At 44.5% G+C, this 22,821-nt stretch overlaps 1 protein-coding gene across 1 annotated transcript in view; it reads left to right on the top strand.

Moving 5' to 3' along the window:
- Positions 1-22,821, top strand: part of si:ch73-22o12.1 (nectin-2) — a 105,112-nt gene extending 82,291 nt beyond the window's left edge. The window contains exons 7-10 of the mRNA XM_053881508.1: positions 19,441-19,576; positions 19,643-19,700; positions 19,766-19,852; positions 21,382-22,821. Of these exons, the coding sequence (XP_053737483.1) occupies positions 19,441-19,576; positions 19,643-19,700; positions 19,766-19,852; positions 21,382-21,576 (476 nt within the window). The 3' untranslated portion in view covers positions 21,577-22,821. The remainder of the gene's footprint in view (positions 1-19,440; positions 19,577-19,642; positions 19,701-19,765; positions 19,853-21,381) is intronic.

The following is a 22,821-nucleotide window of genomic DNA, read 5'->3' as shown; positions in this document are numbered from 1 at the left end:
ATTTGAAGAAGCTCTTCCCGTGCGCACAGGGATGTTTGTGTCTCCCAGCCCGGGTGGATGTCACACTGAGCCCCTCTCAGGTTGAGCAGCAAGTGTTTCTGTCATGTTGTCTTTCATGCCATCTTGGATTTAGCCTCCAATCCGCTCTAAGTGTCCTTTGCTGAAACGGTATCGATTGGCACACATGCTATTCAGCAGCGAACATAAATACTGCTGCTGTATACACACACACGGAGACACAACAACACGTGTTCAGAAGAGAAACACTGTTTAACACGCTGCAGAGTTGAGGTGTGAATGCTCCTGATGAGAAGGAGAAAACACACTGACACGTGCACGTGAGCTAAAAGACAGGAAATTATGAAACACACAGATGTCTTAACTGATGCAGACACATTTCAACACCAAAATAAACACACAATGACACATATATTTGTCTATATTTACACACTCCTCCCTTGCCATCACAACTTTGTGATCCGCTAAAGTTCCTTGACTGCACACTCGTGTGAAGATGTCAAAGTTTCCATAATTGATGCTGTGAGGGTTTCCAGCAGCCCTCGACTCTTATGAAGCACGTGGTATCCTTTCTTCTCCACACAGGAGATCCAAATCTTCCATCACTGTGAAGTGGTTTGGATGAGCCTGCGCTTGTTTTCTGATGTTCTCAAGATGTTTTTTTTTTTTTTAAAGACGATGGCCAGCGAGCAGAATGTAAATCATACCCAGGCGAGGAAAACAAAAATTGCCTGAGAGCTGTCTGCTATCCTCAAAGGTATTCTTAAGTAATTAAGTAAATAAATATTTAAATCTTTGACAAGATGCCATCAAATCTAAAAGCAGCTTTACTGAGATCTATTTTTTTCCTCTTGTCACTTTTTATTTATTCCCTTTCTGCTGCGAGGTTGACATCTTTAAAGGATATTTATCTTGACGTTGCTTAATTTTGCCCGGAAACCAATTGCTTAGTTCGCTAGGTAGCTCGCACGCTGACAACTTTATTAGCTTTTAGCATGATAGCGCTGGGTTTGAGCCTTTGTCGCTGTATCAAGGGGATCGTCTCACTGAACAATGAAACGGCTTGGAGATTCGCCATTTTGTTCCAGATTACTTTGCGTTCTGGGAGCCGTTCCTAACAGGGTCTTCACAGAGCTGCTCGCGGATCGTGTCAGAGCACCAGGGACGTGTCCCAGTCAGCGTGTAGTCGGTGTTTTGACGGAACTGTGTTGAAGATTAACAGTAATTATGAGCTGGTGTTGGTCTGAAAGGAAACAGGATGTTACCATCGAAGAGTCAATTAGCCGCAACAGATACAACAAAGTATGATACCTGTTTTCACTGTGCACCTCGTGTGTGTGTGTGTGTGTGTGTGTGTATCCAGTCCTACAGGGGAGAAACTTCCTTTACCAGGCCAAGACAATCCACTCATAAAGGCTTAACAAAAGTCACGTGTTGAAGGGTCTATAAATGGCTTCCTGTCACGGGGACCATGTACTATAAACACAATCCGGCGTCACTGTCCCCTTTGGAAAGCTTATTTCCAATGGTCTGACGTAAGGACATAGTGCTTTGCTGGCGATTGGGTTTTGGTTCATTTTAAATTACTGTAGTTTGATTTCTGCTTTTGCTTTTATTGCTCCTGTGGTCCACACAAAATGACTGTGGGCTTTATTTGGCCCTCGGGCCTGGAGTTGAACCTATAACCAGAGGTTTTAGCTCGCGCATGCTAATCCAGTCCTCCTCAAACGGCAGCCTGGGAGGGAGGGAAATGGTCTTTATAAGTCTTTAAATGATCCTGGATTGCAGCTCTCGTGGACCCTCTTTTTGTCCCAGGAGCTCCATCCTCCTTTCACTTTACCACAGTATATTCACAATATTAGATTGCTTTATACATTTAAACGCCTCTTCGTCGGTGAGATCTGTGTTCTATATCATTACTGTATTTAATCACTTTGAATTGAAGTTGGAAAGCTTAGCTTTCTTGTTTGGGATTGATCTTGGAGGCAGTTGTTGTCCACTGATCTTTTGTATTTGCAGTCCAATGCTTCTGGTGTAATTTAAAGTCAAAGGAAAGCAGTTTGCTCTTCTATTTAACCTGTGGCTGTTGGAATTTGCCTTCATCCGTCTCAGCTTTTCGCCTGGAACTTCTGCCCCCCTCCCTTCGTGCTGACTCTGAAATTGCAATCCATCACAAAAAAAGCCATACACGATATCTATATTTCCTCCCCGTCTTTGCCACAGGAGTCCGGCTGCGCAGGCGTGACTGTGCGTGCAGTTACACAATATAGGCCGCGTCCCTTGTTTCTGCGACGGCATAAATCACCGGCACTTCAAGCCAAGCAGCCAATCAACCACAATTACCTTCTAATGAAACCATTCTTTACTCCCATACAGATAAATGGAGACGTGAATGCTTTCCTTGCTTCCTCCCCGTCTCCTCTGTGTTCTATTGTTTCAGTGTCCACCCACTCGCAGTGGCGCTGCGTTTCTGAATGGAAATAGAGGGAAACGTCTTTCTTAATGAGTATTTGAATTTGAGTTTGGTGCGAGAGCGTCCTGTGTTTTTTTTCTTTTTTTTGTCGGGGGCCCCGACGGCTCACATTGTTGCCGTTCCTCTCCAGGGGCGCAGGGATGAAGAGGCAAGTGAATATGTTGTGAACGTGGAACCATTACGGCGCGGCGTGTCATTAATCAGATGCTGATGAGAGGCAGTTTCAGCCAGCGATGGGCCCCATTACTGCCGCGGCGCTCGCAGGTCGCCACCAGGAGCTTTTATGCGGCACACTTAGTGGTCCACCATGCAGCAGGTTAAACATAAACACTTGAGAGAGAAAATCGTTATCCTCCTCCCTAATAATGCAACAAATCCTGTGTGCAGGTCATTAGTTTTGTGCTTTAAAGCCCAGGGTGTTTGTGCGTCCCCCGGCTGGTTTTCTTTCATCTCCACGTCTGCGCGGAGTACCTGCCTTCTTAGTCTCCCTTCTGTCTGTCGGACAGTGGTTCTTGGTTTAGAGGTCGCTCCTAAATGTCCTCTAAAGTTCTCTCGTATGTTTCCTGTGTTTGAATGGTTTTTAACCACCGTTGTGAGGATGAGCTGAGTTTGAGACCATTCTTGAGGACTTGTTTAGAAGCAACCATGATAGGGCTGGTCGATTGATCGATTTTTTTTTTTTTTATTATGATTATGTCTTCCTCCGATTATGAAAATGTGATAATCATCATGAAACGATTATTTAGCCGGATGTCCCGATGCACCCAAACACTGCACCACGCCTCGTCCGGAAGACACAGTGAGCTTGCTACGCAGAGTAGCGCGAGGCTCTGCCTGTCAGCGAGAGAGCTTGAGCCTCCATTTACACGGCGTGTTGGACGCTAATATTATCCACTGTTCTGCTCCTGACTCGGTACAACAGCGGCATGGTATTCACTTCCGAGGAGCAGACGCTCATCCAGCATTCTGAGTCACAACAGCAGTGATAGCTGCTTGTTGGAGATGTTTCAAAAACCAGTGATTATTTGGAAGTGGATAAATGCATAAGAACAAACCTGAGACAGGGGTGACGAAAACAAGCGCTCCTCGTCATACATCACGCCGCAGAGACGCAGGAAGAGCGCTCTGATGTGGAAGTTTTATAATTTAACGAGTGACTTTCCTCATGATCTCATGAGAAATGACTAAAAAAAACTTGGGATGTGAAATCACTTCTTGCAAGATCAGAACCACAGAAGAAACTAAGCATCCCAGTCAAGTGCCAGCTCAACTCGAACTATTTTCTTGTCCCCACTGTTTCTGTTAGTATCTAGAGAAACATTTAACCTACATAATGAAGGTTAAATATAACTGTTAAATTATTGTTTACATTTTACACATTGTTTTATTATAGATCATTGTTCAATGAAGTTTGAAACATCAATGACTGCAAAACATAGAATCATTGAATAGTCAAAATTATGATATCAATCCAAATAATCTCGATTATCATTTTTGCCATAATCGTCCAGCCGTAGACCACGACATCAGGGTGGAGCTTAGTCATCCAGGAGATGCTCAGAGTAGAACCACCCCCCTTCTTCATTGAGAGAAATGAAGTAGTCTCATCAGGACGCCTTCCCTGTGAGAGGTGCTCGGCTTTGTCCAAATGGGAGGAGTCCTTGGGCCGAACCCTCAACATGCTGGGGAGATTATGTCTCTTACCTGACCTGGCAATGGCACTCAGAAGAGCAGGTGGAGGAGCCAGTCTGGACATCTTTGCTTCGAGTGCTGCCCCCTCGAATCGTGCTGCTTCAGTTGTCTCTTTCCTCCTGGCGTCTCACTGGGTGAAGAAGTAAAGAATAGCGACCATTTTCTCCCAGCGAGTTTGTGACTCCGACATCATGAAGTGCCAAGGCTTTGCAGCAACATTTCAGCACTTAAAATGAAAAGGTAGAAGCAGGATCCTGAATGCTATTTTAACATCTCATTATAAAATGTCTGCTCAGCGGGGTGGCGAATAGTTTGCAGCGAGGCTGTGGCTGCGTCCCAGCTGTGTGCAGGAAATCTAAGAGGAGACTTTGAGGTTGAGTGCCGGGTAATGAGGTGAGAGTGGCTTTGGCCAGAGGTTAGAAACGCAGAGGAGAACAGCCGCCGCTCCTGTGCGCCTGGCCGCGAGGCTGCGGTGACACTGGTCATGAAAGAGGCGTAGCGGGGCGGGAGAGAGAGCTGAGAGGGAGAAAAAATCTGGTGGAGATGATGGATGTGAGGCCCAGAGGAAGCGGGAGGTAAAGTAGTTTGGCGGATTTCATAAATGCAACATTTACTTGTAGTTACAGTGTTAAGTTGTTTGCGCCTGAAGCTGGAGTCTCTGCTGCAGATGCTAGTTTAGCATTCAGCTGTGCCATCGCTGAGGCGGCAGCACAGATCCAAAACACACATCCAAATTAATGAAACATAACTGCCTTTTTCAAAGGTGCGTTCCTACCTGCAACTCAACCCGGCATGGCTGCTGGTTAAATGAGGTTGGTTTCAACTCAAGCTCAAACATTCCCTTCTGAAGCCGCTATCGCTACATCTGGCATCCCAAATTTAAAAACTCTTCTTGTCTTTTAAAATCAAACAAACTAGGGCACTTTCTTCACGGGTCTTTCCTTTGATCTTGTTAACTATCCATGCATAAGAACCTGAGCCAAGTGGTTTACTGTACTTTCACACAACATTCTAAAGCAGTATACACCGTCATCAGCTCTCACATTAGTACCTCTGCTCAGCTTACTTTAAATATTTACTGTACTAGCATATAGTTAACTAGCGCTCTGGCTGTGGGATAAGAACTAGACTACGAGGCACATGCAGTCAGTTGTTTTCTTGACGTTTGCAATACACTGCCATTTTGTAGAAGTAATGTGAAGTACATTTGTGTTCATTGGTACCTCTGCACTATAATAGATCGACACAGCTAAGGAGGGGTACTGAACAATTTGACTGAACAATTTCATTTGACCAAGAACAGCGACCACCCGCCGTAGAATTCTTCTAACACTATCTTACGAAACAGGGTGTTATGAGTGAGTTTGTCTCGATAAGCAGCTCCTGAAAATCCCAGGTGAGATGATCATAATGTGTTCACTAGTCACGATTAAAAAGCTTCATCCCAACTTAAACTGTGATGCGGAACTGAAAGTAGCCCATCAAGAAGCGATCCGACAGCAAAACGAAGACATGAAGGGGCAAGTTCTCTCCACCTGGTTCGTTCCTTCAGGTGTCTGAGTGACAAATTATGGTATTTATAATTTAAAAAAAAACACCCAAAACTACCTTCATCCTATCCATGTGCAGAACCTCACATTAATCTGTGCAGTGCCGAGTCCTTTGTAAATAAATAAATAAATAAATAAATGATTGAAGATGTTCAAAATCTTGATGTGCGACCCCCGCTTCAGGCGCACTTCATCAACTCTGGCATTAGCACATTTCAGCTGTGTCTGGATTTATACATTCCATTTTTGTCCCCACTGTCACAGTGGCGGGTCTTGCCTGAACGATGACGCAACGTTTCCATTGTTAGACTTGGCGACGGAGGACAGACGTGGATTGGTCTGGAGATGGCTGCGATAGCCTGCTTGAGTTGACAGCGTTGGTCTTTTCCTCAGATTGTGATTGCCTCCTTTTGAAAGGCTTTCTACTAAAGTGACATTTTCACTCTCATAAATGTGGACATTTTAGGCACGCAAATGCAAGAGGTCTCAAATGCTGGATGGGTTGGATGAGTTCAGGTGTTGAGCATTCTGAGCGTCCATTACTGCAGTTCATGGATATAGTTTTCCACCATTCTCTTTGAGAGGTTTAAAACTATGCAGGCATTAAAAACACTCAGCCGGCCCTTGCTTTAACTGGTGTTTAAGTCCAGTCACTTCCTGTCAAGAGCCGCCGCAGTTAAACGGTTTCTGTCATCCCATCGCCGCTGCATTTCTCACAGCCACATGGTTGTTGAGGTGTAACTGCAGTTGTTGAGGACAGATTGAAATCGAATCTTTGAAATGGCAAAAAAAAGTGTCCTCGGGAAGAAGAAAGCAGCCGGCCGGGCTGCAGTCGAGGAAAAAGGCACAATAAATAGCTGCTGTGAAATGAGCTGCCGAGAGAAGCCAACCACCATATAACTACCAGCTATGTGTCTGTGCAGCACTCAGGTGCGTCATGACTTGCATTTTATTATTGAACTCATAATTGTACGAGTGTCCAAGGATGTTGTGGAAAAATGGCACTCATCATATTATGGATCATTCTTCAAGTGCCCCCAGTGTATGAGCAAAATGGTGAGAACTGGCAGCTTTATAATCGGATGTAGCTGAAAATATATGAAGTGTGAGGAGGGTTTTGCTTCTTATTCACTCATGGAGGACATTTGTGGTAGTGTACGCTAACTCTACTATCAAAGGTCTATTCTCAAAATATACTAAACAAGGGGTGGGAATCTTAATGCTTGGGATATTTACGTCTGCAGCTCCCAGCACAAGAGGCAAATATGGTGATTTTATATTAAGATATCTAGATGTCTGCGGTTTTGCCATGTAAATGGGTTTGTAACTTGTTTAGCACTATGCTGTGTTTGAGCCATGTTTCTGACAGCAGATGGGAAGAAAAAACACAGCACATTGGCCGGCGTTACACTTGTTGTCCTTATAGATGGAGCTACAAGTGGAACAAATGAGTGGGTCGAGCGGCAAGATGCAATGTTATCGCTGGTGACTTTTGTATTTGCTGCATGGGATGTGGCCAGTGACATGAATCCACCTGAAGTTTGTAAATGTGGGAAAGAATGTTGATGAAAAACACCTAAACAGCGGACTGGATTGTGATCACTCAGTCCTTTTGGGGAAAAAAGAAAAAAAAAAAAAGTGGGCACCTCTGACATTAAAACGGCACTTGAGCCACCTGGCTGTTGCACTTGATCTGCAGCTTATTGTGGTTGATATTTGATTTGAGCGGAGCTCGGTTCAAGTGTAACGCCACCATGTCTGTGTGCGAGTGTGAGCATGAGTCAGAGCTGATGTTCTTGTGTATTAACAGATATTAAACGTGGGCATGAGTGTGAGTAGTTCTATATGCATATTCAAATGTATATACAGTACACTCTCTCTCTCTCTTTCTATCTCTCTCTCTCTCTCTCTCTCTATATATATATATATATATATATATATATATATTTATATTTACATTGCGCAGTGGCTGTGTGTTTTTCTTATAATAGACCTGCGACCTGTGGAGGGTGGAAGTCGCCTCTGGCCCGAACGACTTAAGACCCAAGTGAACAGTTGCATAATAGGATGAATAAATACATTTACATTTGAGCGTCAGGGGTGTATATTTATGTATAATGTTTGCTCATTAGATCACAGTCAGGGTGGGTGTTTATGTTGCATCTGCATATATTTTCTGCCCTGTTGACAGTGGTGCAGAAAGGTTGCTCTTATCATTCACACTGGCAGCTATATGCTGGTGCAGCTGGAGGCGTGTGGCGGGTCCGTGGTGAGACGATGGGATTTTCCACTTGATATCAGTCATCTTGATGTGCTTAGTTTGATGGCATAAAGCTTGAAATTGTCAGAGGAGATGTGGTAACAGATGCGATAACCATTATAAGTTTGGGACCAACTTGTTTTCCGGTAAATCAGTCCATTTTTCGCTTCTCCGACGACTGGTTCTGTTGGTCATCGTCTCTGTCTCACATGTAAATACACAGCAGCCTGGTGATCAATGATCTCATTGCAGTGTCCCACAAGGACACGATTCGTCCACCTGCTGCTACACAGCAAGCGCTAAAGTCTGACTGAGACCACCTGGATAAAATAGTGGGTCATTGTACTTTGATCCTGTGTGTGTTCAGGAGGTAGGTTACAATACACGCTCAGCCGTGATGTCACAATACCATGCCACATCTAGATGCCGGAATCCTCCTGTAGTCGAAATTTTAACAGCCATGTTCTGCCAAACTCATTCCAGAAACAAATAGTGACAGTTTAAATGGCTCGATCTGGTTCCCATTAAGTACAATTTTCTGCTAAATTGACTGTTTTTGCATTTGTGCAGAAGTAAAGGCTCATGTTTTCCACATTAATTGTCGTTTTCGCTTCTGCTTCTGCTCTTGGTGCGGCAGTGCGCCGCCACACCCACTCCTCATTCAAACTCCTGTACCCCAAATCTGCACATTAATGACTTGTGTTCAGCTGCTTCCGCGCTCTTCCTGCTGTTTAATTAGTTTGTTGTTCCTGCGCGCAATCTTGGGAGTCGACTCAGCCCCTCTAATTACAGATTTGAGTCGGCGAGTGCTGTGTACCAGATAGAGAAACATCCTTCATTATGTTGGCTAATGTGTCGTAATTGATTAGGAGAGAGGAAGAACGGCCAGGAGTGGCTGGCGCTGCAGCCCGACCTGCTTCAGCCTCCGCCGGCTCTTTCTCTGGCAGCTTCAGCTGTGTGTGAGGAAGTGCGGGCGCTTGTCCTACAAGCCATTATTCATGTCCTGAGTGGACAGCGAGGTTTGGCTAATGCACGCCCGCCTCTCTCTGCTGCGGCCCACCTCCCGGCCAGTGTAAAGTGCTGGACAAATATTGACGGGCAGGCGGCGAGAGGGGAACACCGACCTTGTCCGACGGAGGGGAGGAGGGCTATGATGATGGAGGCATGCAGAGAAGAAGGGAGGGAGAGAGAGCTCCTACTTCTCCTTAGGCAACTGAGTGTGCTTTGATGCGCTGTGGCAGGGAACACACTGTCTCCCCAGAGAGGGAGAGCAGCATCACACACACACACACACACTGAAATGAGTTTCCGCGTAGCCACCAACTGCTTTTTAAAATGTCACAACGCACACACACACACTTTCTCAGCAAGTGACTCAGACACTTCCATTCTCAGAATATCAAAAGCCGTGATGTGAAATCCCCCCTGTAATCACCTGCCTGGCCGCTTATCTTGGAATTTTTCTTAAACTAGGAGGCATGTTTGTGGCGGCAGAGCCATTCAGCCGAGTGTGGGTTTGACAGCCTGAGCGAGAGGTGAGGCAGCGTCTTTGAAGGGCAACGCAGTCTTAATGATGCCTGTGGGGAAGCATCCCTCACTCCACAAAACTCTTTGAGGACACTCCTGTGAGGGCATCACTTTATTTGTTTGAGGAGTCATTTGGTCCACAGTTTGATTTCCAGCTGCTGCAGACAAACACAATCCATCTCAACGGGTCCGTTTTCCGCCGCGCTATATTGTAATGACGCCATAAGTCAACAGCCGCCGTTAAACGGATGTCAGAGTGGCTGCAGCCGCTCTTCGCGCTCGCACGCTTTCTGAAGGATTAAAGTGTGTGTGCTCAGGTGGGGATGTGTTTCAGGTCGCCGTATCTCCTGTCGCCACCAGCTGCACTCTGTTCCACTTTTTTTTTTTTTTTTGGAACTTCCCTCTTTCTGGTCTAATCTCTTCCACACTCAATCCGGAGCGGCGATCCGTGTACCTGCTGATTGGGTTAGTGTGTTTACCGGGATATTGGCAGGTGCGGACGCGGATTAACCCGCACCGGAGCGGGAATGAAGAGACGCTGTGTAGTTTACCGCCGTAATCTCAGAAACTGCAGGCTTCTCTTTTCTCTTAGTGAGCAATGAGATTACAAGCACTGTCCTTTATCTCAATCTCTTTCAGAGGCCATCAGTTCGCCCGGTGCTAATCTCATCTTCAAGCACAGGGCTGCGTCCGTCGAGGCCCGCCGCCGCCGCTGCCGGGCTGCACCACTCTGATTTCACAGTCAGAGGCTCGGTTTGTGCAGCTACTTGTCTGGTTCCGCTCAAATTTGGCACAGAAATGGGGAGAGAAAGAAACTTGTGTTGTTGAAGTTTCTTTTGACATTGGAGGGAAGAAAAACGGAGAGGAAGTTGAGCAAAGAGAATATCAAATCAAACAAGTGTTTGTGCCTTCAAAGATGCTAATGTTGGTGGATTTATTTCTAATTTTGCTGAAGAAGCAAGCTGGAGTGAGGAAGATGTGAAGGAGGAATGTGATCCGCCAAGCCGTTCAAATATAAAGCCAACGTATAAAGGAGCGTTTGATCTCTGCCGGAGCTGGATTTAAGTCTCCACAGTATCAGGATTACATGTGATCATGTTGAATGTTATGATTTTAATATTATTTTAGAAAGAAATGTTTACTCCAGAGACTGTAATTATTCTTTCCAGCCTTTCTTCAAAAGCTACTTTCATCAATCACTCTGCAAACAAGAGCGTGATATATGTCGAGCATCCCTCAGCCGCGCCTTCATCATTATTGCAAGAATAAAACAGACACATATGTATGTATATATGTATATATATATATATGTATCTTCTGTATCATCAGAAACACTTCCACAATCCACTTTTTTGACACTCAAGATTTCATTTTTGACCAAACAAAATTCCTTGCGTTTGAAATCCTTTCATGTTAGCGTTATTCTTGAGAATCTATGTTACAATTCTAATGTATTTTTATCTGCTGTGAAACCCTTAATATTCCATGTATGCTGGGTTGATAGTTGAGCACAATGTTTATGTTGAAGTTAAAATACGAGCAAGTAGGCTAAACTGTTGCAGTACTGCCTCAAGATTAGCTACATTTGTGATGATGTAGTAGTTTATGTAAGATGCATGTTATGTCTTTGGCCATTTAGAACGTCAATGTTTTCTGGAATCATCTGAAGCTTAAGATCATCACGATAAACCTGCTACACACTTTAACTTGAGGTGAAGTCATGCATTCTATGGGCATTTATTTAGCCTTTCTTCTCCATTACCTCTGTGTTATGTGTCAAAGTCACGGCTTGTTCTCAAATTGACCTGCAGGCACTTACAAGTCTTAAAATAAGAATTCAATCTGAATTCAAGATGCACCCAGAACTAGCATTTCAACCTCATGACCAACAGAGATCCCAGAGTTCAAGCTTTTCTCTTCGACAGACGTTTTTGTGGATTTGTAGCTGACATTATAATTATACATGTCAAAAATAAATCTGGAAACTTCCAGGCGTTAAAGGTTGATGCCAGGTGGATTTATGACGCTGCGTCCAGGAGAGAAACCAGAGTATATCTTTTCTCACGAGGTGTCGATGTTGAAGGAATTTATGTCTTTGGAAGCTCATCACAAAGATGCTAAAATTTGCTTCCAATGATTGACTGATGTCACAGTCCATTCAGTCTTCTATGACCTGGTGAGGTCTTTGTCACAGACAGATAAATTTACACGGCCCTAAACACACAAGTCCATCGGCAAAAAGTCATTGTTGTCCAATGCTAATGGAGCCCAGTGAGTTAATTTAACCATATCTCCATGAAATATAGCGATAGTATTGTTAGTTTATATTTATATGAAGTAAAGATTAAACTTCAGTTCTGTAAAATAGAAACATGCAATCATTTTGGGCTTGAAATGTTATTTGATGATGTATGCTCTGAGTTTATAGAGCGTTTATTCAAAGATTTTCACTGTAATTCATAATTATTGGACGATCTTGGAAACTGGGGGTAAAACAATAGGACCTACAGGTTCATTTTCAAGAGACAAGATAGTTAAAAGAGGAATTGAAAAGTAATTCATGATGAAAAACATACAATGTCTTGTGCTGTTTCTGCATAAACTCAAGTCTCCAGTCTATACTGTAGGTACTATATTGGTATTATAGTGCCTATAATACCAATATAGTATTATAGGTACTAGATTTTTGGATGCTACTATGCACTAACAATAGAACATTAACAATAGTTAAATGGCATTTAAAGTATCAGTGAAGACATGAGAGTCTCAAACAAAGTTCTACCCAAAATTTGGCGGTCAAAACAGATGACATCTTCTTGCGGTCGCCAGTCAGTGATGGCGCTAACTAACTAGCTCCAAACTTATCTGGGCAGCTGCTGTGTTCTCTCATGAATCACACAATCCTAAATGTTCCCTCGAATCCGCTTAGTCATATTGTCCTTGTTTATTCAGCTTGCAAAAAGTCGCTCCAAAAATGGAAATCCCAGTCAAGGTTGGGTTTTATTCTGGTTGAATCACGTTGTTTAATTCAATGACAGAACATGCACAATGACCAGTTCATGAAATGTAATGTTTCTGTTTGAGGGTGCTCGAAGGCGCCACACTGTCGCCCTAGTGGACGGCCGGGGTATTGAATCCTCTCCAGGTTGGAAATGTGATCGACTGCGACAAGTTTACCCACAGAGCTATAATTTTATCTGTGTCACAGTACGATTGTGTTTGATAATCCCTTAAACCCAAATAAAATACATCAACCCATTTTCAAAACGGCTCAGACGCAAACCGGAGTTTAAGCTCATTTGGAGTTTCAAACGTGAGACAGCGAACACCGGAGTTCCGTGATGTTTTGGCTGGTCAGAGCTGCACAATAAATATGAGAACGGACTTGTTTCCATATTAAGTTGGATGGAGAGGGCATGCAGATTACCAGGCCAAACAAGCGGATGCCAAATTGCAACAGGGATGGATCAGGCCTGCGGGATGATGGGAAAGAATGGTGGAAGGCTGAAGGAGTGGTGGAGGAGGTGGGGGGGAGGCCGGCAGAAGCCTGCTCTGTACAGGATGCTAAGGATGGGCCAGCATGTTAACCTTAATCCCTCCTGGGGAATAAACATGCAGAAAGAGGGATTGTGTGTGGGGAGGAAAAAAAAAAAAGCGGGTGATGGGAGATCTTGTCTTTGGGCTCTCTCCCTCATCCCCTGGCTGTGTGATCAGTCAGTCGACGGCCACTGTGGGGAAATCCCTCCGTGCTTATCTGAAGCCAGCCTCTTAATCACAGCCTTCATCTCTCCTCCTCCTCCGCGTTGATTCTTCTCACCTCCCCTCTCAGTGATGTCAGTGTTTGGACCCCTGTCGTTTCTCCTTGACTCATCTCCCAGCGAATCCGCTTTTAGCTGAGCGCTCCATCCTCATTTCAGCTTTTCCTGTCACTGACTCATACGCAGCAAGTTTTTAAGGCGCGCTCGTCTGTCTGAGGCGTTTTCCTCCAGCGCAAGTCTTATTGAAAGAGACAGGAAGAGAATGGAGGTCTGAGTTCACTCATGCATCCTTGAGCTCCAGAGATTTTTGCCGGAATTTCCACTTGTTCGGTAATTCCAGACGTTTTTAGCTGCTGGTGTGAGCATCACTCGACTGTGTTGACAAAGACGGTTTTGTGAGACTGGCACGCTGATGCCTCGCTGCCAATCTGGGGGTTTTGCTGGAGGGTCCAAACAACTGCAGAGCTGGTACCAGTTCAGTTAAGGGGTTTTTCAGTGTAAGTCGTCTGCTGTGTTCGTGTGGAGTAAAGCAGCTGCAGCATTTATTTTGGGATCATCAAACTTAGACGGCGTTCTCCACACTAATGCAGAACACCTTTCTGAAATCAGTTTTGTTTGATGTCCGGTGATTTTCCGCTACATATTTTGGTCATGGGTCACTGGGGTCGGAGCCCGTCCCAGCTACACAGGGTGAGGTCATCAGATTTAGCTCCCCTCCATTACATTACTCATCCTCAGAAGCTGGAACGCCTTCATACTGTTTTGGTCAAAGTAGCTGTATATTTCAAATATATTTGTTGAAGCAGAACTGAAATACACTTTATATTAGGACTGCAAAGATTGACTATTCACTATTATTAATCACTATTTTTGAAGCTGCTCAGGAGAATATCTGGATTTTTATTGCATTACTTAAAAAAAAACTTTAAATATGAATAAATGATAATCATTAAGAAGAAACGTGGATAAAACTAGCCCAAACTTATCGAGAAAAAACAGTGAATACATCAGAGCACCATGCAATTGGCGTGTGAATTTGCAAGCGTGCACGTGGCTAGTGACGTGAAGCAGAGTAGTCCAGGTACTGTCGGTTTGGGACTCAGGATTTATATTCAGTTCCTCCCTGCCCCTGGTTATTGAAACGGCAGTGGACCGACATGTTTGCATCCACCATGCACTTAGTCAGGGGGTGAGTCACATGTCAATGATTGACAAGTCAGATACCGTAGAGCTGTTTTTAAGATCGCACGTGTAAATTTACTCCCAAACGTCCCCACCCCTACAAATGCGTGTTTATCGCAGGCGACCGGTGAGGTTCGATGGTGGTTACTGCCATCACAATGAGTCTGGTGGTGGCTGGTTGGGAAAGAAGTTGGTCACAGTCCTCCCTGTGAGACCCCTCCTCCTGCTCCCAGGGGGGGAGCACTGGTCCGGTTGACTGGTCGGTCATGGAGGTGAGGGATGTATACAGTGGAGACAGATGTGTATCTAACTGGACAGGCATTGATCCGCTCCGAGAAGTGTAGCTGACCTTTAACTGAGTATGAAATGTGGAAGTCTCCTCTCCCTGCATGAAAAGAAAACGTGTCTTGATTCAGCCAGTGCAGCCTCAGGGCTTCTCTCCTCCCAAATAAATAGCATTGGCTGAGTACGCTGGAATATGCAGATGTTTGTGTGTGCTGCTGATGTTTGTTTTGGGAGGAAATGTCAGAGGGCATGTGGCCAGCCAGTGTGTTTGTGTAAACATGTCAGGCGCAGTGATGAGGACACAATACACGACAGCAGCTGCTTCCTAATTGAATGTTTGTGCACGAGCGCAAGTGTTTATTCTCAGTTCACACGTGTGTGTGTGTGCATCCTCTCAATGTGGATTAGGATTAAATCAGGTCAGACATTACAAGATGAAGCAGGCAACCGGCAGCGTGGTCTTCCAAATTCCTCTGGTCCGTGAGCAAGACCACGAACTCTCGCAAAGTTTCCTCGTGAAACATTCATCCCTCATGAAATATCAAACTAGCACTTTTTGTCCCATCGCGCTTGAGCATCATTAGCATTTTAGCTGCATTAGCGCTGCAGCAGAATTAGCCTACTGTCATTTATTCAAGGTTTTATACTGAGTTCCAGTAGCAAGGAAGTGAGAAAACATGATGAAGTCCACAAAACATATTCTCACGCAGGAAACACGCATGCTGTTCGCAACTAAGCCGGACAAAGAGGAAACACACACACTCCTTTATTTTATAGACTTCAGACTATTTCCTGTTTACGTTGGGGGAAGCCATCTTGGATTGCACACTGGAGGTGGTGAGGATTCACCCATGTGGAAATCGTCACCAGCGGGCGTAACTGGAATGCACCCTTGCCACTTCAGGCTAATAACATGGCTACCTTTGAGTCATTGATATAATAATAGTTTTTAAGTTGCGTGAGCTTAATAGCACTTTTCCCCTCCAGGTTTAGAGTCTTGTGTCCTCGTAGCTCACATTCAAGGCATGAAATAGTTTAGACTTTATTTCTACTTATGACATTGTGTAATAATTTTCCATAGGTTTCTGGTAAATAAGTCTAACACACCTGCTTTTTTTGATGTGGCAATTGTAATGTCTGTTTTTACTGGGCAATGGCTCAATACCTGTCCAGAAAAACCTCATATTCCTCACTTACTCTGGAGAGCTGAAATGGCCAACAATGAAGATCGGATTCAAGAGACCGTTGCACTAAATAGAATGCCCTGAATTGTCATTATGCAAGGACAAATTTACACTCATAACACTTCTTGTCTTTTTGTGTGTCGAGGTGGCAGGTATTTTCACTTTACTGACTTTATGTCCCGAATACACATCAGTCCTCCGATGTTCATGCACAACAAATGTGTACTTTGTTAGGTACTGGCCACTGCAGACCCACCACATCACGCTTGTCGCACTCAATATTGCGCCACAGCGTTACTGCCATTTTGTGTACCTTGTGTTTACTGGACAGGAAGTGACATTGAAGGAGTGGGTTGTTTGGAAGTGGGTCAAATCAGTCATGAGGATCCAAGACAACTGCTGCTTTTTAATTCTTTGTTTATGTGCATCAAGTGTATGCTCATGTGTGTCAGTAACACACACCCGCATGTTTGTATTGCTATCATTGTGGGGGCAGTTCATTGACTTTCATGCTTCCACCCTAAACCTCACCATCCAAAACACATGGCTCACCTTAACCTGGACTCTTAACCAAACCTAAACCCAATTGCAATGACCTATTTATTTTAAGTTTTTAATCTTCAAATTGAGACTTTACTTTGTGGGGACCGGCAAAAATGTGTTTCCAAGAATCGGTCTCCCCAAGAATAGCCAAACCAAGTGTATAAACACTGTCACACACGGCGGATATTTCATCAGTGGATACATGGCCGGGGCACAGGGCAGCAACAGAGGTCACACACACACACTCCTGTACAAGTCATTCCCGCAGATGTGCTGCTGCCCCGGTGTCCGCCACAAGAGGAGACACTCGATTTCTGGCCGAAACCTGCTGAGTGAGAACTGCATGGCTTGGATAATGACGCCCTCAAGAAGAAAGTGTGGCCTTTTACTGAGATTCACATACACAAAAAACGGGGGGGTGGAGCGGGGACGAGGTAAACAGAGAGGGATTTGGAATGAGGAAACGTCGGGGAAAACAGTGGTTCTATCATGGGCTCGGGTTTCGATGGACGGGTCTGTTGCGGCACGTGTCGAAGCGGCACAGCGCCCCCATGCGGTCAAAGCGAGGAACTGCTTCTTCAGAGCGTCACTTGATCAACATCTATAAGGACTTTGAATAGTGAATCAATAGCTATTCTTCTGTTTTAATGCGTGAAATATTGTATGTGATGTGAACAACAAAACAAAAGTCGCATCTGATACACTGTGAGCCTTTGAATGTTGCGTTCATGAAAGACAAATATGACTAACGATGCAGTGTCTCACTGAGAACTGGGAGCACAATGTGCAGCCGCATGCATGTTAGTGTGTCAGGCTACTTGCATTATTCATGTTTAACATAAAAGACCAGACTTAAATAAAGCAGCCGCTCGTGTGTGGCGTTCGCAGGAATCCTGTTAAAATGCAACGAGGTCACCACACGTTGCTTTAGTCCCTGGGCAGGTGCAAGAAGGAGACTTTTAGGAAATTATTTCAAAGTTGAAGTCACAGAAATAGAACAACAGCGTCGCCTGGGAACTTTTTCTTTGAACACTTGAGAGGTTTTTTTTTTTCTTCTCACTGCGTGTTGCGGCAGAAAACGTCTTCATGTGTTTTTGGTGAGCAGTGAAGAAGGGATAAAGGGGGTGGCAACACGTGGGGTCAGGCCCCAGACGCCGTGCTGCTGTGGAGCAACTAGTCACTTTTGTGCCGATGACACAATGCAGACGATGTGAGGAGCCAATCTCAGCGTCCATTGTTGTAGGAGACGTGTAATTAGACGACCAGCAACATCCAATCGTGACCCTTCCAATTAGGAGGAGCAGAGTTTGTTCTCATCAGATGGGCTTCAGATCTTCTCTGCCCTTTGCCGCCTCCTCATTAGCATAATCCCCTGGGAATATCTGCAGATAATGAGCCGCTACACCTTAAATAAACACACGCCGCTATTGTGTGTGTGTGTGTTTGCCTGGGTTCACTGGAGTCATGGTTCATTAGTGGAAACTGCGTGAGTCGTCTGCATTGTCTTAATCACCCATCTGACTTGACTCTGATCAAGACTCCTCCTGTGACTCACTCACTGTGAAGTCACTCTTTTCCTCTGTCAGCCCAGTCTTTACTGACTTGACTTTGATTCATCTTTTTGAGAGACTGAAGTGGAACTTATGCCATTAAATCAGGGACCTCAAAGTGGTGGCCACAGGCCGGATCATGATCTGTGGCCCGCCTGTTGATGTCCATGACGACGGACGCTGCTCCTTTCAACAGGATCAGATGGTTTGGAATCACTCCATAATTGAATCATAATGTGGCACTATACTCTTACACAATCTTGTCGTCCCATTTTCGACTATATAAAACTGGAATTTATTCTAAATGCACACAGGAAAATCTTTTTTGATGCAGCCTAATGTCTGTTATTATTGTTATTGTTATTATTATTATTATTTTATCACCAAACAAGATCAATCCTAACCTTTGACCCGAGTGGCCACAGTTTGGAAACCACCATGCGACAAGCCCCGCAGCCTTGACGTCATCGCGAGTGACCTCCAACAACATGGAGTTGCCATGGAGGAAGCAGACCGGCTGGTGCTCGACCACCAGCCCTGGCAAAATCTGGTTCACCTAGTCATGTGATGCAAATGTGATTCAACAGACCATTGAATACAACAGAACACGCTCTGTGACAACGTCACTAACTGTCTGATCGAAGCAGGAACCCACACATGACAGCCACATCACAGTCCACAACAGCAAAACACTCCAGCAAAGTATACAAGAAGCACTTCAGCACGCTGCTCACTAGCTACTATTAAAATTATTTATAGGCTTTAAAACGCCCAGAAACATCAACATACAGACCATGAAGCTGTGGCTTGTGTAATGCTGTTCACGACAGTGACGGCAGCTAGGATGACAACAATTAAGATGACTAATGACAGACTATGATTTCAGCTGTACAGAGAGTAATAATAGTATAATAACACTGACAACTTTTATTGTTCATGCAATAACGGAGGCGTGGTTTTTATCACTGGTGAGGCTGATGTTTGATGATGACATCACCGTAACGTTGGCAGCAAAACACCCGCGCTCACAGAGATTTAGTTCTAGCTCTTAACTAAAGCCAAAACCATGAACCACGAGAGTGACCGCGCTACAACAAGTGACGACTGAGAGTTCTGAATGATGTTGAGGACTATTTCTTTCATGACAGACACATGACAGTCTATACAAGTTATCCTCACCTCAGCATGTGTTTAGCACTTCTGCTGACTGGGTGAAAATACTTGTACTGGTTTGGGTCCTGAAGGCATTTTGAGAAAATGTTCTCTTTTTATATCCATGATGGGAGGAGTGTTCCTTTTCAAACATGCCTCATGGACCATCGTGAGCAAGACACAGAGATCACAGTGATCTGAAACTGCCACTGTCCTTGCTTATTGTTTATTGTTCTTGACTGATCGTCCATCTTGTCTGTTCGCAGGTACTCGTCTCCCAGAGAAAGGTCCCACGACTGGCAGCATCATCGGCGCCATCATCGGGGTCATCGTGCTGCTCGCCATCATCGGAACAGCCATCGCTATGTACCGCAAACACCGCAACAACAAGCTGAACGGAGAGTGAGTGTCCGAGTGCTGTCGCCTGGACGAGTGCTGTGGCACGCTAGTAACTGTCTTGTCTTCCAGTGGTCCTCCCAAGTACAAGCCCCCTCCCCCGCAGAAGACCAACAACTCCACCGCTAGAGTAAGTCGGCCTCCGTCCCAACGGTCTCGTGGTGGTGAAGCTTCATTCAAGTGTTTGCCTTCCAGCAACAGAACGCTGCTCCTGTTCCGACGGTGGAGGCCACGCCCCTGCAGAATCAGCACTACAGTACCCAGAGTGGCGAGCCAGTGACGGTGAGACCCCATGTTGCAGGCTGTTCATGAATCACAGTCGACCATTCCGTCCTGCAGTGCATGCTGGGACACCTCAGACCACATTGGTCCAACATGCTGTATGTGTGCGTGTTGATGGGGAGGACTTGTTAGATGGAAGCTACCGTCGTGATGGTACTGTTTTAGAATGAGCTCTTCAGAGTTATAGTAATACTTCAGTGGATGTACCACCAACGCACTACATTTCTAACCAAAGTCCATCCAGGTTTAGTGTGAGTGTTGCTTTAGTTATCTGCTGAGGAAGGACTTCCAGCAAAAAAACTATGTTTTAAATCAAACAAAGGTTGGTTTGTTTTTAAAATATATTTTCAGCAAGTCAGTGAAACAGCACAACATCAACCTAACATGACCTCACAAACTACAAATCCAAATCTCACCCTGTCTGCAGCCCAGTCTGAAGGATGCTTGGGTTCGACATCCTTAACAATAGTAAAGCTAAACACTAATAATCCTGCTGGCGATATGAGTGCAATTTCCTTGATAGTTATAACAAATGCAAGGGCCAGAGGAGGTGTAGTAACCAAACAGCCAAACTGGAGAAGATAGCATCACGGAAGACAGTGACAAGAATGATCTCGGCCACAAAAATGGCTGACAAAGAAGTGTCCCGGCGAGACAGGGTCAGGTGTCACTCTAGAATCTCTACCTGGCTCCTGGGTCACTTGTGGAGCGCAGGAAGTGGGGTGTCGAATCGTACCACGCTTGACAAAAAACCTCATGGAAAAATATGTTGAATAAACGTAGGCCTCCGTGTCGATCTCGCTGAGTCAGCAAAACAGTGGATTTTTTATGTAAGATTATAATAATACATAAATTGGTTTCAAAATATTATCCTGCAGGCCATATTTGGCCCATGTGCCACGTTTTTGACACCCAGGGTTTTGAGCAAGGAAAAACTAAAATTCTCTTTAGCACAACTGACTTTTAACAGTCAATGCATGACAGCTTTGTCGATATAATAATAACAGTCATAAATCTTTAAAAAAGAAATGCCCATAACCATCAGAAGGACAACAGCAATAACTGATCCAAATGGGTTTTGTTGGGGACTGTTTATGAAGCAAAGGATAAGCAGCAGCCAATGAATTTGACAGTGCAGGACTCAACAAGGTGAGGACGTTGACAGCCTCGACAAAAGACGACCACGACAATGATGAGAACTACAGTAGGGAATAGAACACCAACAATGGCAGCGAGGACAATACGACAGCGCTGGAAATGATAATTAAAACAACGACAACTGCTGCCGTATGAACGTATGCTGTCAACAATAGAGGACAGTTCTGTTCTGCTGCAGCCTTCCACTGAGTGTAAAGCTGAAAGAGTTGTCTCTGTCTGTGTGTGTTTCATTAAAACATATATGTCTTGAGAATGAAACAGAGAAGAAGAAGTTAGCAGTGAGGTTAGCTCACTGTTAACAGCCAGTGTCGACTTCCCTGTGCGGAACTGACTCGGTTGCGCAGCTGTAACACAGTCATTTGGTGATCCAGGACCTGGACGCGTACCAGGACGACGAGAACGGACCTCAGGACCGCGAGCACTACTACGCCGCCGCCCCCACGGGCTGGGACGACCCCGGGAACGAGGAGGTGCCGCCCTTCTACATGCGCACCGACAGCAGCGACCACCAGGGCGATCACCTGAGCCGCGGCGACAGCTTCGTGTCTCCGGCCATGTTTGTGTGAGGACACCGTGCTGCGCTTGTGTGGAAATGTCTCTGCATGAACGTGTGAAGGGGAAAAAAAAACAGAGTTTAGGGGTGTTGAACTTGATGAACTTCCATTTTGCCTTTGTTAGAGCCAATAAGATACAAAACCCTCTGATTGTTTTGAGCGTAGATAAGTCATAGATGTAAGATAAGTTTGGCTATTTTCATCTGTTTGATCTTCTGGGTTTGCTGGAAATGTCAAACCATCGAGGAGCTCCACTTGACCGACGCATGGCCTTCTTTCAAATCAACTGCATTTTTAGAACAGCACATCTGGGCCATTGAAGTTTGACAAGTTCATTTTCTCATTTTAAATCTTCTCATTGGCTCGATCATAATGTAGAGGAGCCCAAACATCATGGGAAAAATACCCTCCTTTTGGACTCAATATTGATCTGTACCACAATGCTCTTGGAAGATGAGCCAAAATTGAGATATATATATTTCTTTTTAAATCAGTTTCTAGTTTTAAATTATGCGACTTTTGTCCAAGTTCAAGCAAAACGAAAAATTTCTTAACTTAAAGATATTTTAAATAATGAAATATGGCTTTGCATTTAATCTGTGAAAAACACAAGTGAGCCTTCAGTTTTGTTTTTCTTTTTTTTGTTGGCAACTTTATGTTGCTCATGTATTCCAGACATTACGGTACGGTGTGTTTGGGATGCATTATAGAAAAGTGTTTCACAGAGCGTCTCTATGAAACATTAGAATTTGCGATGCACATGTCAGTACCATACCGTCTTGAATAGATGAGCAAACCAGAATTTGGAAAGGTGTAGTTATCTATTATTTATGGTTGCTGGCTGTGAATCTGTCCTGACTGTCTCTACTTGAATCTGTTTAAAGCCATGTGCCGCTCTGGCGCCCACCAGGAAGTAGCTTCTGATAGAATCGTGCTTTATTTCGGGAGCCTTGTTATAATTTACTTCTTCTTGCTCCACGATCCTTTGCAGCAGCGGAGGATTTAAGAGGTCAAACAGAAACTGGAAGACTAGAAGCACACTGATATGGCATGCATGTGTTTTATTGATCAGTGTCAAAGGTCAAACTAGTCTCCAGTGGCGCTGCAGTTTTCCTTGCTCTTGTTCTGGTGCCATTAATCTGTTATTTTATCTCAACTGCCTTTTAAATGTTGGCCTGGAATGTTAAACTGATCATGACTTGTGTTTTCAAGATTTTTTTTTTTTTGCTTTAATAAACATTTTTGTGATTTTTAAAA

This window comes from Synchiropus splendidus, chromosome 12 (genome assembly GCF_027744825.2).
Source record: "Synchiropus splendidus isolate RoL2022-P1 chromosome 12, RoL_Sspl_1.0, whole genome shotgun sequence".
NCBI lineage: Eukaryota > Metazoa > Chordata > Actinopteri > Syngnathiformes > Callionymidae > Synchiropus > Synchiropus splendidus.
Note: the sequence above shows the minus strand (reverse complement) of the source record. Positions and strands in the feature narration are given on the sequence as shown.